This window comes from Erythrolamprus reginae, chromosome 2, assembly GCF_031021105.1.
Source record: "Erythrolamprus reginae isolate rEryReg1 chromosome 2, rEryReg1.hap1, whole genome shotgun sequence".
NCBI lineage: Eukaryota > Metazoa > Chordata > Lepidosauria > Squamata > Dipsadidae > Erythrolamprus > Erythrolamprus reginae.
In genome coordinates this window covers 355,159,732-355,173,204 of record NC_091951.1, presented here as the reverse complement: position 1 = coordinate 355,173,204, position 13,473 = coordinate 355,159,732, and the positions used below count along the sequence as shown (strand labels likewise).

General features: G+C 54.5%; 1 protein-coding gene across 11 annotated transcripts in view; it reads right to left on the bottom strand.

Annotated features, from left to right (window-relative positions):
• Positions 1-9,250: 9,250 nt before the first annotated feature.
• The window catches only part of TLN1 (talin 1), a 29,589-nt gene continuing 25,366 nt past the window's right edge, over positions 9,251-13,473 (bottom strand). For 7 of the 11 annotated variants that reach the window (XM_070743689.1, XM_070743693.1, XM_070743696.1 and 4 more), the window contains 11 exons: positions 13,343-13,468; positions 13,122-13,241; positions 12,853-13,038; positions 12,531-12,638; positions 11,994-12,099; positions 11,609-11,733; positions 11,170-11,295; positions 10,999-11,061; positions 10,546-10,728; positions 10,052-10,180; positions 9,251-9,960 (listed from right to left, as the gene is read on the bottom strand). In XM_070743689.1, coding sequence (XP_070599790.1) covers positions 9,829-9,960; positions 10,052-10,180; positions 10,546-10,728; positions 10,999-11,061; positions 11,170-11,295; positions 11,609-11,733; positions 11,994-12,099; positions 12,531-12,638; positions 12,853-13,038; positions 13,122-13,241; positions 13,343-13,468 — 1,404 coding nt within the window. In that variant the 3' untranslated portion in view covers positions 9,251-9,828. The remainder of the gene's footprint in view (positions 9,961-10,051; positions 10,181-10,545; positions 10,729-10,998; positions 11,062-11,169; positions 11,296-11,608; positions 11,734-11,993; positions 12,100-12,530; positions 12,639-12,852; positions 13,039-13,121; positions 13,242-13,342; positions 13,469-13,473) is intronic. The other 4 variants (XM_070743692.1, XM_070743694.1, XM_070743697.1 and 1 more) reach the window with 1 other exon arrangement.

Here is a 13,473-nt window from a genome sequence, read left to right as displayed (position 1 = left end):
GATGGCTCCTCCTCCTCCTCCTCCTCTTCCTCCTCCGGCCCTGGCAGAGCTACTGATTGGCTGTCGCAGGGCCTCCCCCCAGGGTCCAGCTCAGTGAGGGACACGGGAGCCTTTTAGAAATGGAGTCATAAGGAAGGAAGTCGGGACAAGCCCTCCAGCCCCACCGCCAGCAGGCCCGGAGCTCGTCTTCTGCCAGGCATCTGCCCGCTCTCTGCAGGTGGCCCTTCCAGCTCTTGGAGGGGGGGGCAGAGACAGAGGAACCGCAAACGGAGGAGCCTTGGGTCCTGGTCGTCTGAGGCCCAGAAAAAACCATCACATCCTTCTGGGCTGCCTGCAGAGAGTTGGAATGGGGGGAGGGGGGCAGAGGTTCTGCAGGGACCCCCTCTCTTTCCCCCTTTTTAAAATGTTTACAGTTTTTCTTTAACAACCGAGCTCTTTTTTTTTGTGGGCAGTGTAATGACAGGGTTAATGTATTTTTCACACAGTAATAATGCAATTACATAGACAGGATTCTTATCTTCCAAGTAAGAGGAGTGGGGGGGGATCCCCACTCTTCCTTGGGTGCCTGGGGGAGGGAGGGCCATCTCCCCATTCCTTTTTAACATTGCCATGAGGCTGATGGGGAAAATTACCCCATCAGCATTCATCCAAGACGGAGGGGAAGCCTCGGTTTGTGGGCCCAACAATTGCAGGACATTCAAAGCATTAACAGGGGTCCTGGATTCTCCCACCTGAGAAGACCAGGTGGAAGCTTATTGCAACTCATGAACTCTCTTCTCATAAAGTAACAAAAGCAAGCAACATTATTAGTCCAACATTAATATGTAATATAATTTTGTAATTGAAATGTAATTTTGTGATAGAGCTGCTGATACAGTTCTACAGAGGAACCATTGAGTCTGTCGTCTGGGCTTGTGTCGGTCTTGTCAGGTTGCAGAACCAAACCAGACAGTTATAACTGTATGACAGTTCGGTTCTGCAACCTGACAAGACCGACACAGACCTCAGAGGTGAATTAGAACTGCAGAAAAAACAATGGCTGCCAACCTGCCTCCCATTGAGGACCTGTAGACTGCACGAATCAAAAAGAGGGCGGGGAAAATATTGACTGACCCCTCGCATCCTGGACAAAACTGTTTCCACTCTCACCCTCAAAAGGTCATACAGAGCACTGCACACCAGGACAACTAGATACAAGGACAGTTTTTCCTCGAACACCATCACTCTGCTAAACAAATAATTCCCTCAACACTGTCAAACTATTTACTAAGTCATAGAAACATAGAAGACTGATGGCAGAAAAAGACCTCATGATTCATCTAGTCTGCCCTTATACTATTTTCTGTATTTTATCTTAGGATGGATATATGTTTATCCCAGGCATGTTTAAATTCAGTTCCTGTGGATTTACCAACCACGTCTGCTGGAAGTTTGTTCCAAGGATCTACTACTCTTTCAGTGAAATAATATTTTCTCATGTTGCTTTTGATCTTTTCCCCAACTAACTTCAGATTGTGTCCCCTTGTTCTTGTGTTTACTTTCTTATTAAAAACACTTCCCTCCTGAACCTTATTTAATCCTTTAACATATTTAAATGTTTCGATCATGTTCCCCCTTTTCCTTCTGTCCTCCAGACTATACAGATTGAGTTCATTAAGTCTTTCCTGATACGTTTTATGCTTAAGACCTTCCACCATGCTTGTAGCCCGTCTTTGGACCCGTTCAATTTTGTCAATATCTTTTTGTAGATGAGGTCTCCAGAACTGAACACAGTATTCAAAATGTGGTCTCACCAGCGCTCTATATAGTGTTCTGCCAGCGTGTCCCAACTGCCCGTAATTACAGGGTAATTAGTCCAGAAAGACACACACCACATGATAGAAGGAAAACCAAAAGTCTTTATCAACAGAAAAGCAGAAAAAAATCCCTTTTTAAATGTCAAAGGGATTTTCTGCTACACATAAGGCACAGGTTAAATGCAATCCAATTTCTCACCCAGTAACTGGGAAATTGAGTCCAAATTCCAAAGTCCAGAAAGTCCACACACAGTCTTGAACAGGGAAACAGCAAAACCATGATCTGGCCTCACTTATCTCCGGTAATAATCCTTCAGTTGTTCTCTCCTATGCATTCACTCTCTGCATGCGTGGGTCTGTCATAAGTTCTTGTTCAGAATCCAGGGATGATAAGGAAGATTGATCTCCTCCTGGGCTGTTTGCCAAACTCCCCTCTTCCATGTCACTCACACTTCCTTGGTCAGAGGAGACTTCTATTGGGAGCAAAACAGGCCTGTGGCATGTGGATGTTTTCCCCACATCCACCTCCACATTCCTTGGGGCAGGAGCTGGGCCAGAGCTAACCACAACATATAGCGGGATCACAATCTCTCTCTTCCTGCTTGTTATACCTCTAGCTATACAGCCAAGCATCCTACTTGCTTTTCCTACCACCCGACCACACTGCTCACCCATTTTGAGACTGTCAGAAATCACTACCCCTAAATCCTTCTCTTCTGAAATTTTTGCTAACACAGAACTGCCAATACAATACTCAGATTGAGGATTCCTTTTCCCCAAGTGCATTATTTTACATTTGGAAACATTAAACTGCAGTTTCCATTGCTTTGACCATTTATCTAATAAAACTAAATCATTTACCATATTACAGACGCCTCCAGGAATATCAACCCTATTGCACACTTTAGAGTCATCAGCAAATAGGCAAACCTTCCCTACCAAACCTTCCCCTATGTCACTCACAAACATATTAAAAAGAATAGGACCCAGAACAGACCCTCGTGGCACACCGCTTGTAACCTGACTCTGCTCAGAATACTTGCCATTAGCAATAACTCTCTGATGTCTACGCTTCAGCCAGCTTGAAATCCACTGAACTGTCCAGGGATTAAGTCCAATCTTCACTAATTTATCTATCAGCTCTTTATGTGGAACCGTATCAAAGGCTTTGCTGAAGTCCAGATAGGCAATATCCACGGCACCACCTTCATCCAACACCTTTGTGACATAGTCAAAGAAATCAATGAGATTAGTCTGACATGACTTGCCTTCAGTAAAGCCATGCTGATTTGGGTCCAATAAGTGCGATACTTTTCAAGAGGACTCCCGCCGAGGAAGTGGTGATGGTCAAGGAGTTGCCACCGAGGAAAGGAGACTATCTTCCCGATCCAGTCAATTCTGGGAATACTGTAGTTGATGTGCCAACCACTAAGAGTGTGTGAACCCCACCTGCTGCAGCCCTCTCGAAGCTGACCCGGTGGGCTACGTATGTATGGGGTGACCTTCTTCCTGCAGCAGCCCCTGCGACTCTGGGCGGCCATTTGCATCACGGTGTGCCCTGGGGCAGTGGAGGGGGGCACACTTCCTGGGCCCAAAGAACAGCAGCTCCTGCTGGGTTATCCCGCTTTCCCCCCCCCCCCATGTGTTCTGTGGCTTCCTCGACTCAGGGGGCCCAGGGAAGCGGAGGCAACATGAGGGGACCAACGGTGGCCCCTGCCCTCCGGCTGCACTGGATTGTGCCTGCGTAAGTGGGAGGCCCCGAGGCCTCCCAAGAGAGGAGCTGTTTCCCACCGGGTAAACCTCTCGCCAGGCCTCCTCCGCCTGCAGAACCCCGACTTCCTCTTGCAACGGCAACTGGTAAGAGAGGAACTGGCGGCATCGGCAGCATTCATTCTCCTCTTCTGCCCGATGGCATCTGACAATCTGTTCCTCTTGGGGGGAACCCTTTTGAAAACTTGCTCCAGCCCCCCCCCCCCGCGAGGTCCCCCTGGGAAAGTGCAGCCGACACATCCAGGCTGGCAGCCAGTGGCTCCCTGGTGCCGTCTCAGGTTGTACCGCAGCCTCCAAGACATTCGGGTGGACACCTGCAGGGGAGCCTCCCACCCCTGGTGGCTCGTTTCCTTTGTGGTTTCCCTTCGTTGGAGGGCAGCGTCTCTGGGCAGCACACACTAGGGCAGAGATGGCGAACCTATGGCACGGGTGGCACATGGAGCCCTATCTGCTGGCACGCCAGCCGTTACCCTCACTCAGCTCCAATGCGCATGTGTGTGCTGGCCAGCTGATTTTTGGCTCACACAAGAGGCTCTGGGAGGGCGTTTTTGGCTTCCAGGGAGCCTCCGTGGGGATGGGGGAGGGCGTTTTTACCCTCCAGGGAAGCCTTTGGAGCTGGGGAGGGTGAAATCCGTGCCGACTGGGCCTACCAGGAGTTGGGAAAGGACTTTTCTGGCCTCCGGGGGGATGGGGGAAGCAGTTTTCACCCTCCCCAGGTATTGGATTATGGGTGTCGGCACTTGCACATGTGCAATTTCTTGCGCACGCACACTTTCGGCACCCAAGGGGAAAAAGGTTCATCATCACTGCGCTAGGGCGACGTTTTCAAGTTCCCCTTCTGCCTAGGACGGGCAGTAACCGGACTTCACAATAAAGCCGTACCTGCCTTGCCAAACGCGGCACTCCTGCCACACCCCTCATCGTTAGTTTATGGCTTAACCGGGGTGGTGGTGGAACAATTTGGCAGCCGTGTTGGTGCAAAAGATTGGCTGCTGAATGAATGCAAACGGTGCTTGGGTCTCCTTTGCAGCCAAGCCACTGTGTGAATATGACCCCCCCCTTTCTGGCCACCCCCTCCCCCTTCTGGGCAGTCCCAGGCCATGGTGGAGGGTGCCTCCTGGCTCCCTTTCACTGGTGTGATGGGCATCGAGCAGGTGGGGACCGAAAGGCCTTTCTGGAGGCCTGTCCATCAAATCGCCCCAGCCGTCTATTTCTGGCTCTGAGCAGCCAGCCGGGGATTAGGGCCGCTAGCCAAGAACGCAGCCTCATGCGCAGGCCAAGCTCTGCTCCCGGACTTTGTCTCTTTGGCGGAGGGCGGGCAGCTTCCCTAGCCGGGAACTGGTGCCATGGGTGGGTGGGAGGTCCTGGCTGATTGGCAAAGCACAGGCTGAACCCCACTGAAATCCTGATGCCCCCCTCCTGGTCGCAGCAGGGCTGGCAGCAGTGTTCCTGGGGGGGGGGAGATAACAAGTCAGTCGAGGTGACTGGGGCTAAACATCTTTGCCCATCCGTCTGGGAGGAGTTTGACTTGGTGACACCAGATGAAGTGGACAAGGCCATTGGAGCTGTGAGTTCCGCCACCTGTTTGCTGGATCCGTGTCCCTCCACCCCATGTCCAGTCAACGAAGCAGTGGAAGTGATGTGCTGGTGCCTCGAGGCTGTTGGGGTCTGGAAGGGTGTCAACAAGCTCAAACTCAATCCAGACAAAACGGAGTGGCTGTGGGTTTTGCCTCCCAAGGACAATTCCATCTGTTCGTCAATTACCCTGGGGGGAGGGAATTATTGACCCCCTCAGAGAGGGTTTGCAACTTGGGCGTCCTCCTCGATCCACAACTAACATTGGAACATCATTGTGGCTATGGGTGATTTCAACATGCCTGATGGTGACTGGAATATCCCCAGTGCCCTTACATGCAAAACTAAGAATATAGTAGAGGCCTTTACAGGAGCAGCTCTGGCACAGCTGGTTAAGACACCAACTAGAGGGGAGAATATTCTAGATTTAGTTTTTACGAATGGGAATTGGGTTTCAGAGGTCAAGGTGGGAGAAAATTTAGGTTGCAGTGACCATCTATGTTTGTGGTTTGATGTAAAAACTGATTGTGAGCAATCCTATACTGCAACCAAAGTATTGGATTTCAGAAAAACAAATTTTAATGCAATGGGGGAATATTTAAATAATGAATTAAAGGGGAGGGATAAAATGGCAGGAGTGAGCACCCAGTGGACTGTATTAAAAAAGGCCATCTTAAAAGCCACAGGACTGTATGTAAGGCAAATAACTAAAGGTAAAAGGAAGAAGAAACCGCTATGGTTTAGCAATGATGTAAGGGCTATAGTCAATGAAAAAAAGGCTGCCTATAGGAGGTATAAAGAGTCTGGAAGTATAGCTGATAGAGAGGTGTATAAAATGAGACAGAAGGAGGCAAAACAGATAATACATGCTGCTAAAGCCTCAAAAGAGGAAGAAATTGCCAAATCTGTAAAGAAGGGGGATAAAACCTTCTTCAGATATATTAGTGATAGGAAGAAGAAAAACTGCAGCATCACAAAGCTTAGTACCGGGAATAATACATGCATTAATGGGAATAAGGAGATCGCTGACCATTTCAATAGCTACTTCTGTTCGGTTTTCTCAAAAGACACCTTACAAAATAATACTATAGAGGGATATAGCATTGCTTCCAGCTATACGGATTCAGCTCCAGTGATCTTAGAAGCCGATGTCTTAGAAGAACTTGAACGATTAAAGATAAATAAGGCAATGGGTCCAGATGGCATCCACCCGAGTTCTTAAAGAACTCAGATCTGTCATTGCTACCCCCATGACTGATTTGTTTAACCAATCCCTGTTAACAGGAGATGTTCCTGAGGATTGGACAATGGCCAGTGTTGTGCCTATCCACAAGAAGGGCAGTAGAGAAGAAGCTGGTAACTACAGGCCAGTTAGCTTGACATCAGTGGTAGTTAAAATGATGGAGACTCTACTCAAAAAGAGGATAAATCAGCACCTAAAAACAATAACTTATTGGACCCAAATCAGCATGGCTTTACCGAAGGCAAATCATGTCAGACTAATCTCATTGATTTCTTTGACTATGTCACAAAGGTGTTGGATCAAGGTGGTGCCGTGGATATTGCCTATCTGGACTTCAGCAATGCCTTTGATACGGTTCCACATAAAGAGCTGATAGATAAATTAGTGAAGATTGGACTTAATCCCTGGATAGTTCAGTGGATTTCAAGCTGGCTGAAGCATAGACATCAGAGAGTTATTGTTAATGGCGAGTATTCTGAGCAGAGACAGGTTACAAGCGGTGTGCCACAAGGGTCTGTTTTGGGTCCTATTCTTTTTAATATGTTTGTGAGTGACATAGGGGAAGGTTTGTTAGGGAAGGTTTGCCTATTTGCCAATGACTCTAAAGTGTGCAATAGGGTTGATATTCCTGGAGGCGTCTGTAATATGGTAAATGATTTAGCTTTACTAGATAAATGGTCAAAGCAATGGAAACTGCAGTTTAATGTTTCCAAATGTAAAATAATGCACTTGGGGAAAAGGAATCCTCAATCTGAGTATTGCATTGGCAGTTCTGTGTTAGCAAAAACTTCAGAAGAGAAGGATTTAGGGGTAGTGATTTCTGACAGCCTCAAAATGGGTGAGCAGTGTGGTCGGGCAGTAGGAAAAGCAAGTAGGATGCTTGGCTGCATAGCTAGAGGTATAACAAGCAGGAAGAGGGAGATTGTGATCTCCTTATATAGAGCGCTGGTGAGACCACATTTGGAGTACTGTGTTCAGTTCTGGAGACTTCACCTACAAAAAGATATTGACAAAATTGAACGGGTCCAAAGATGGGCTACAAGAATGGTGGAAGGTCTTAAGCATAAAACGTATCAGGAAAGACTTAATGAACTCAATCTGTATAGTCTGGAAGACAGAAGGAAAAGGGGGGACATGATCGAAACATTTAAATATGTTAAAGGGTTAAATAAGGTTCAGGAGGGAAGTGTTTTTAATAGGAAAGTGAACACAAGAAGAAGGGGACACAATCTGAAGTTAGTTGGGGGAAAGATCAAAAGCAACGTGAGAAAATATTATTTCACTGAAAGAGTAGTAGATCCTTGGAACAAACTTCCAGCAGACGTGGTTGGTAAATCCACAGGAACTGAATTTAAACATGCCTGGGATAAACATATATCCATCCTAAGACAAAACACAGGAAATAGTATAAGGGCAGACCAGATGGACCATGAGGTCTTTTTCTGCCGTCAGCCTTTCTATGTTTCTATCTTTCGGCTGTGGTGAGGAGGGCGTTTTCCCAGGTTCACCTGGTGCACCAGTTGTGGCCCTATTTGGACAGGGAGTCATTGCTCACAGTCACTCATGCCCTCATCACCTGGAGGTTCGATTACTGCAACGCTCTCTACATGGGGCTACTTTTGAAAAGTGTTCGGAAACTTCAGATCGTGCAAAACGCGGCCGCGAGAGCTATTGTGGTGCTTCCCAGATTCACCCACGTTTCTACAACACTCCGTGGCCTGCACTGGCTGCCGATCAGTTTCCGGTCACAATTCAAAGTGTTGGTAATGACCTTTAAAGCCCTACATGACATTGGACCAGAATACCTCCGGAACCGCCTTCTACCGCACGAATCCCAGTGGCCGATAAGGTCCCACAGAGTTGGCCTTCTCCGGGTCCTGTTGACCAAACAATGTCATTTGGCGGGCCCCTGGGGAAGAGCCCTCTCTGTGGCGGCCCCGGCCCTCTGGAATCAACTCCCCACGGAGATTGGAACGGCCCCCACCCTCTCTGTCTTTCGCAAGTTACTCCAGACCCACCTATATCGCCAGGCATGGGGGAACTAAGACATCTGTGTATGTGCTGTATGGTTTTTAATTGTTGGAGTTTTTTATATATTTTTTATTATTAGATTTGTTCCATTGCTATACTGTTATTATTATTGTTGTGAGCCGCCCCAAGTCTTCGGAGAGGGGCAGCATACAAATCTAATAAATTATTACTATTGTTGTTGTTATTATTATTGTTGTTGTTGTTATTATTATTATTATTATTAAGAGTCGGGGTCAAGGTAGGAGGGCAGAGGCTGGATCCCTGCACGTCTGGGCGCCGGCTTTTCCTTTGGCCGCTGGTGGGGTCAGCTGAGGATCCGCCTCTGCCCTTCCCCGCCCTCCCCAGCCGGACGGTGCCAGGCGCAAGGGCAAGGAAACGGGCAGTCAGGGCGGGAGTCACGACCCCACAGGGCCAGGAGACCCTGCGCAGCCCCTTCTCTCCCACTTGGGTCCCCTCCTCTCCCCCCGCCACGCCCAGGGGCTCCGCTCCTCCCAGGGTCCCTGATTGGGGCACCCATGGCCTGGGGCAGACCTCCATCGCGGGGAAGATGCTGGGAGCACGGCAGGGCCCGGTGGGGAGGAGGGCAAGAGCCTGGCGTGGGGGAAGGGGGCAGCCAAGCGAGGGGGGGCTCCTTGGGGACCCTCCTAGCCGGCCGGTCTCCTGGGGGCTTGCAAGGGACGGAGGCTGCCACGGAGCTGGGGGTCTGCCCCCAAGAGCTGAGCTGGCACGCAGGCGTGGGGCTCTCCTCGAGGGCAGAGGGAGGAAGACCGAGCAGTGGGGCCCCAAAAGTGGGGGCTGCTCCCAGCCGCGAAGGAGGGTGTGCAGAGCAGCAGAAGAGCAGAGAAACCAGTTTATTGCAGGTTGACCCTTTCCAGGCAGCCTGGGGGGATCAGAGGCCGAAACCCCCCCTTGCCCCCCCCGCTCGCCCTCCCACTTCCCAGCCCTGGTCTCCCTGCCTGACTTGTTATATGCAGGTATCAAAATTACAAACAGGTGAGAGAAACCTCAGCTTGTGAATGGTCCCCAGATGCGCTCGGAGGCTGGTGCAAGGGGGGTGGGCTCAGGTGGGGTAAGGCAAGCGACACTGGAGGGGGTCTGGCAGGCACTTGGGAATCAAAGGGCGGGGCTGGCCCTCCGGCCACGGCCCCCACCCGCCCTTAAGGCAAAATGCTCGGCGGCAGAGGCTAGGAGGGGTGGGCCGAGACCTCGGTCGGTCCCCCCCCAGATTGCACAGCCCCGAGGGGGCTCCAGGGCCCCCCAAGACAATCGGGCTGCGCAGGCAGCCAAGGCACAGGGGGCGGCCCAGGAAAGCAGTCCAGGGTGTGGCACGAAGGGGCTGTGGGGCTCGCACAGAAGCGGTGGGCCCAGCTAGGAGGAGGGCGGCCCTCGCGTGGCGTCCAGCCGTGGGGCAACTCAGTTCTGCCCTTCGTCCCGCAGCTCGGAGGGGAGGAACTTGTACTGCTGCTGCCGGATCAGGGCCAGCTTCTTCCGCGCCTCCTCCAGTTCCCGCTCTTTGCGCAGCATCTCTTCCTGGGCGGCGATGATCTGAGCAGGAGGAGGAGGAGGAAGCGGTCAGCCCAGGCGGGGCCCCTCCGGCCCAGCCCCAGCCTCTCTCGGGGGGGAGGGGGAGCTTTACCTGCGCAATCCCCCCGACCATCCGCTCCTTCACCACCACGGTGGCGTTCTCCTCGTCCTCGAAGGCCGCCGCCTTCTGCGCCGCCTTCACCAGGTTGTCTGAGGCCCTCTTGACCGCGTTGCCGGCCGCCTGGAAGATTCGGGAGGGGGGGAGGGGAGGGGTTACCCCCTGGGCTGGCCTCGGCCTCCCTGTGCCTGCAGACCCCGAGGTGGAGGGAGGCAGTGCCCAGGGCCCCAATCCCTCCAGGGACCCCTGCGGCCTCTGCTGGGGGAGCCGGTCGGGCTGGAGGGGGCAGCGGGTTGAGGCACTTGCACTGTCTTCAGCGGGAACCCGTGTGCGGGATGGAGTTCTGGCCCCAGCTGGCCCAAGGAAGGGCAGTCCTGGCTGAGCCCACCAAGGCATGAACTGGACCCAAGAGGAGCCCCCCCTCCCTTACCCCCTCCATTGAGGGGGAAGGGCAGCGGCCCCCTCCGACCCCCCTCTGCCCTCCTCACCTGCAGGCGCTTCATGGCCTCGGAGTCCTGGTCGGCCTTCACCTTGCACGCCACCAGGAGCTGCGCCGTGGAGGCCGCCACCTGCTTGGCCGAGGAGATTAGCTTCTCTTCACTGGCGTGGCCTTGAACCGCCGCGTTGGCCGCTTCACAGAGGTTGTTGGTGGCGGCAGCCACCATCCGGGCCTTGGCAGGAGGAGGGAGGTGAGCAAGGGGTGAGGCGGCCCCCGAGTGCCCCAGAAGCCTCCGCCGTGGCCCAGGCCTTGCAGGGTGGGGGCCCCCCCTTCTCTGATTGACATAGCTCTGCAGAATGGCTGGGGGGGGGAGCCTGGGGGCCTCGGGCTAGAGCAAAGGGTGGGCGATGGGTGTGGGAGGGGCCTCCTCCCTCTGAAAGGGACAGAGGTCCTTCGAAGCAAGCAGTGGCCAGCCTCCCCCCAGCCCCCCTTCCACACTCACGGCTGAAATGAGGCCTTGGGACCACTGCCCGTCATCCAGGGCATTGGCTGGGATGGCGCCCACCTGGCAGAGAGAAAGAGAGAGAAAGGGGGGGGGCAGAGAGACGGGGAGGTCAGCTCCAGGCCAGACTCGAGGGCTTCCTGCTCAGGCGCCCTCCACCCACCCACTCACCTTGCCTTGGGCCACCAGCTCCCTCTGGGCTGCAGAGGCCGCCTTCACCAGAGCGCTCGTGGCCGCAGCGATGGACTTGGCTGCCTCCAAGATCTGCTCTTCAAAGTTGAGGCTCTCATCTGCTTGCTGGAGAGGGAGGGGACCATTATGGGGGGGAGGCCCTCCCCACCAGAAAACCCTTCCCCGGGGAGCAATGACGAGGGCTCTGAGGGAGCATGAAATGGGCGTGAAACATCCCCAGACCGGCTCTGCCCGGGAGAGGTTGGCACAGGGCCACGCCATCCGGGGGGGGGGGGGCGGGGGGGAGCCGTGGCCGGAGTTCTCCTAAGGCTGCCCGGCAGTTTTGAGTGCAGCGAGTGGAACCCCACCCCCTTCTTCCTTCCTCTCCTTTCCAGGTGGCAGGGAAGGGGCCGAGCTCAGCTGGAGGGGGGAGGGGCACCTTGGGCTTCGCTCGCGGCTTCAGCTGTTCCAACTTCTTTGCTGCAGCCTCAATGGCAGCCGCTGCCCCCAGCAGCTCGTTTTCTGCAATGACGGTGGGGTCCTCGGGGTCCACCCACTCCGTCCCTGCAGGAGACAAGAGGACGCAGGGCTCCAGAGCGGCCCCGGCTCTTCCGGCAGGAAGGCTTAGGGGCAGAGGGCCACGGCATTCCCACCCCACGCTTGACGGGCTCTCCCCCCCTCTTGCGTTGTGCGAGTGCAGCCTGTGGGGGTGGACCTGCCACTGAAAGGAAGGAGCAAATCCCCAAAAGCAGAGATGGGAGGGGTCTGGAGGGTGAGTCTGGAGGGGGCCCCCCACCCTGCAAGGCCTGGGCATCCCTGCCTACCTTTCATGGCTTCGGCCGCCTGGATGAGCTCCGTGACGCAGCCGGCCACCCGCTTGGAGTAGCCGGCCAGCTGCTGCTTCAGGTTGTGGCTGGGCTTCTGCAGGATCTGAGGGAGGAGACGGAGTCACGCCAGGCACCGTCAGGGCCCACCGGAGTCCCACCAGAGCCGGCTGCTGCTTTGGGGGCGGAAGGGAGCAGGGAAGTCGGGAGGGGCTGGGCAGGAAAGGGAGGGAGGCCTGGGGAAGCCAGCCGGGGGCCTCCAGGTGACCTCCACCCCATCCCCTGGGGCATCCCCAACTTCCTCAGCCCCTGGGCAGCCTGGCAGTGCAGGGAGAGGGACCCGGATGACAGCCAACCTGCTTCCGCCCCTGCAGTACAAAGACCAGCCCCCCCACAGGCTGGTGGCTCAAGGTCCCAACACGCAGGGGGAAGGCAGCTGTCCTTGGGCACCCCCAGGGCAGGGCACGCTTGCGGGTTGGGTTGCGGAAGGAGAGGGCACCTCCTGGAGGGCGGGAGAGGGAAGGGACGGTCACCCACCACCAGGACGTGCTCCAGGAGCTCCAGGTAGCCACTCGCGCACTCCTTCCCGAAACGCAGGGCTCGGTGCCGCACCTCACTGCCCACGTCCGGATGGCAGGCAGCTTCCTGAAAAAAGGCAGGCAGAGGGTGGCCGGCCTGGCACAGGAGGGGGAGGGGTGCCCAACTCCCCGGAGGGCCCTGCCAACCTTCTCTAGCCCTCCCCCCCGGGTTGCTTGTCAAATGAGTGTCAAACGATCAGAGGCCTTCGTCCCCTCCAACCCCCCCCCCCACGGCTCCTGGCTCTGCCTCCCCCTCCAACGAGAAATCACCCAGGGCCCACCTTGCAAGAGCGCAACATGTCTGCGATGGCACGACGGCTCAGGTTGGCTGTGGCGATCACGTCTTCCTGCCGGCAGGAGTTGCCAGCTGCCACCGCTTTGGCTGTTGCCATGGTAATGCCTTTTGTCATGCGAATGAAGTCTTCCGGAGTAGAGGTCTTGGCAGGGGGAACTTGGGAGCAGAACACCTGGAGGAGGAGGGGGGAGGGGTCAGCCTGGGAGGCTGAAGGGTCAGCCAGTGGTTTTGGGGAATAGGGAGTCCAGTCCTCACCGCCAGCTCCTGCCGAATGTGTTCAATGGTGGCCTCCAGGGCCCGTGTCCCCTTGGTAGCCTCGTCCTCCACCGCTTTGACGGTCTTCAAGAGCGACGTCACATTGGTGACCATCACCTGCTGACAACCAGCCAGAGAGATGCTCAAGGACAGCCGTCCTCCCCTGACATAGGACGATTCCGCCGGGCCCACCCTCAGACGGCACCCTGCTCCATCCTGACCTTCGCTGAGTTCTTCAGCTGGTAGACGGCAGGATCGTCCCCAGACTTGCCGGCGGCGGCTTTGGTGGCGCTGATCAGGTCTCCCAGGGCTTTAGCGACGTCCTTGACTGCGTTGATCAGGACCACCTGGG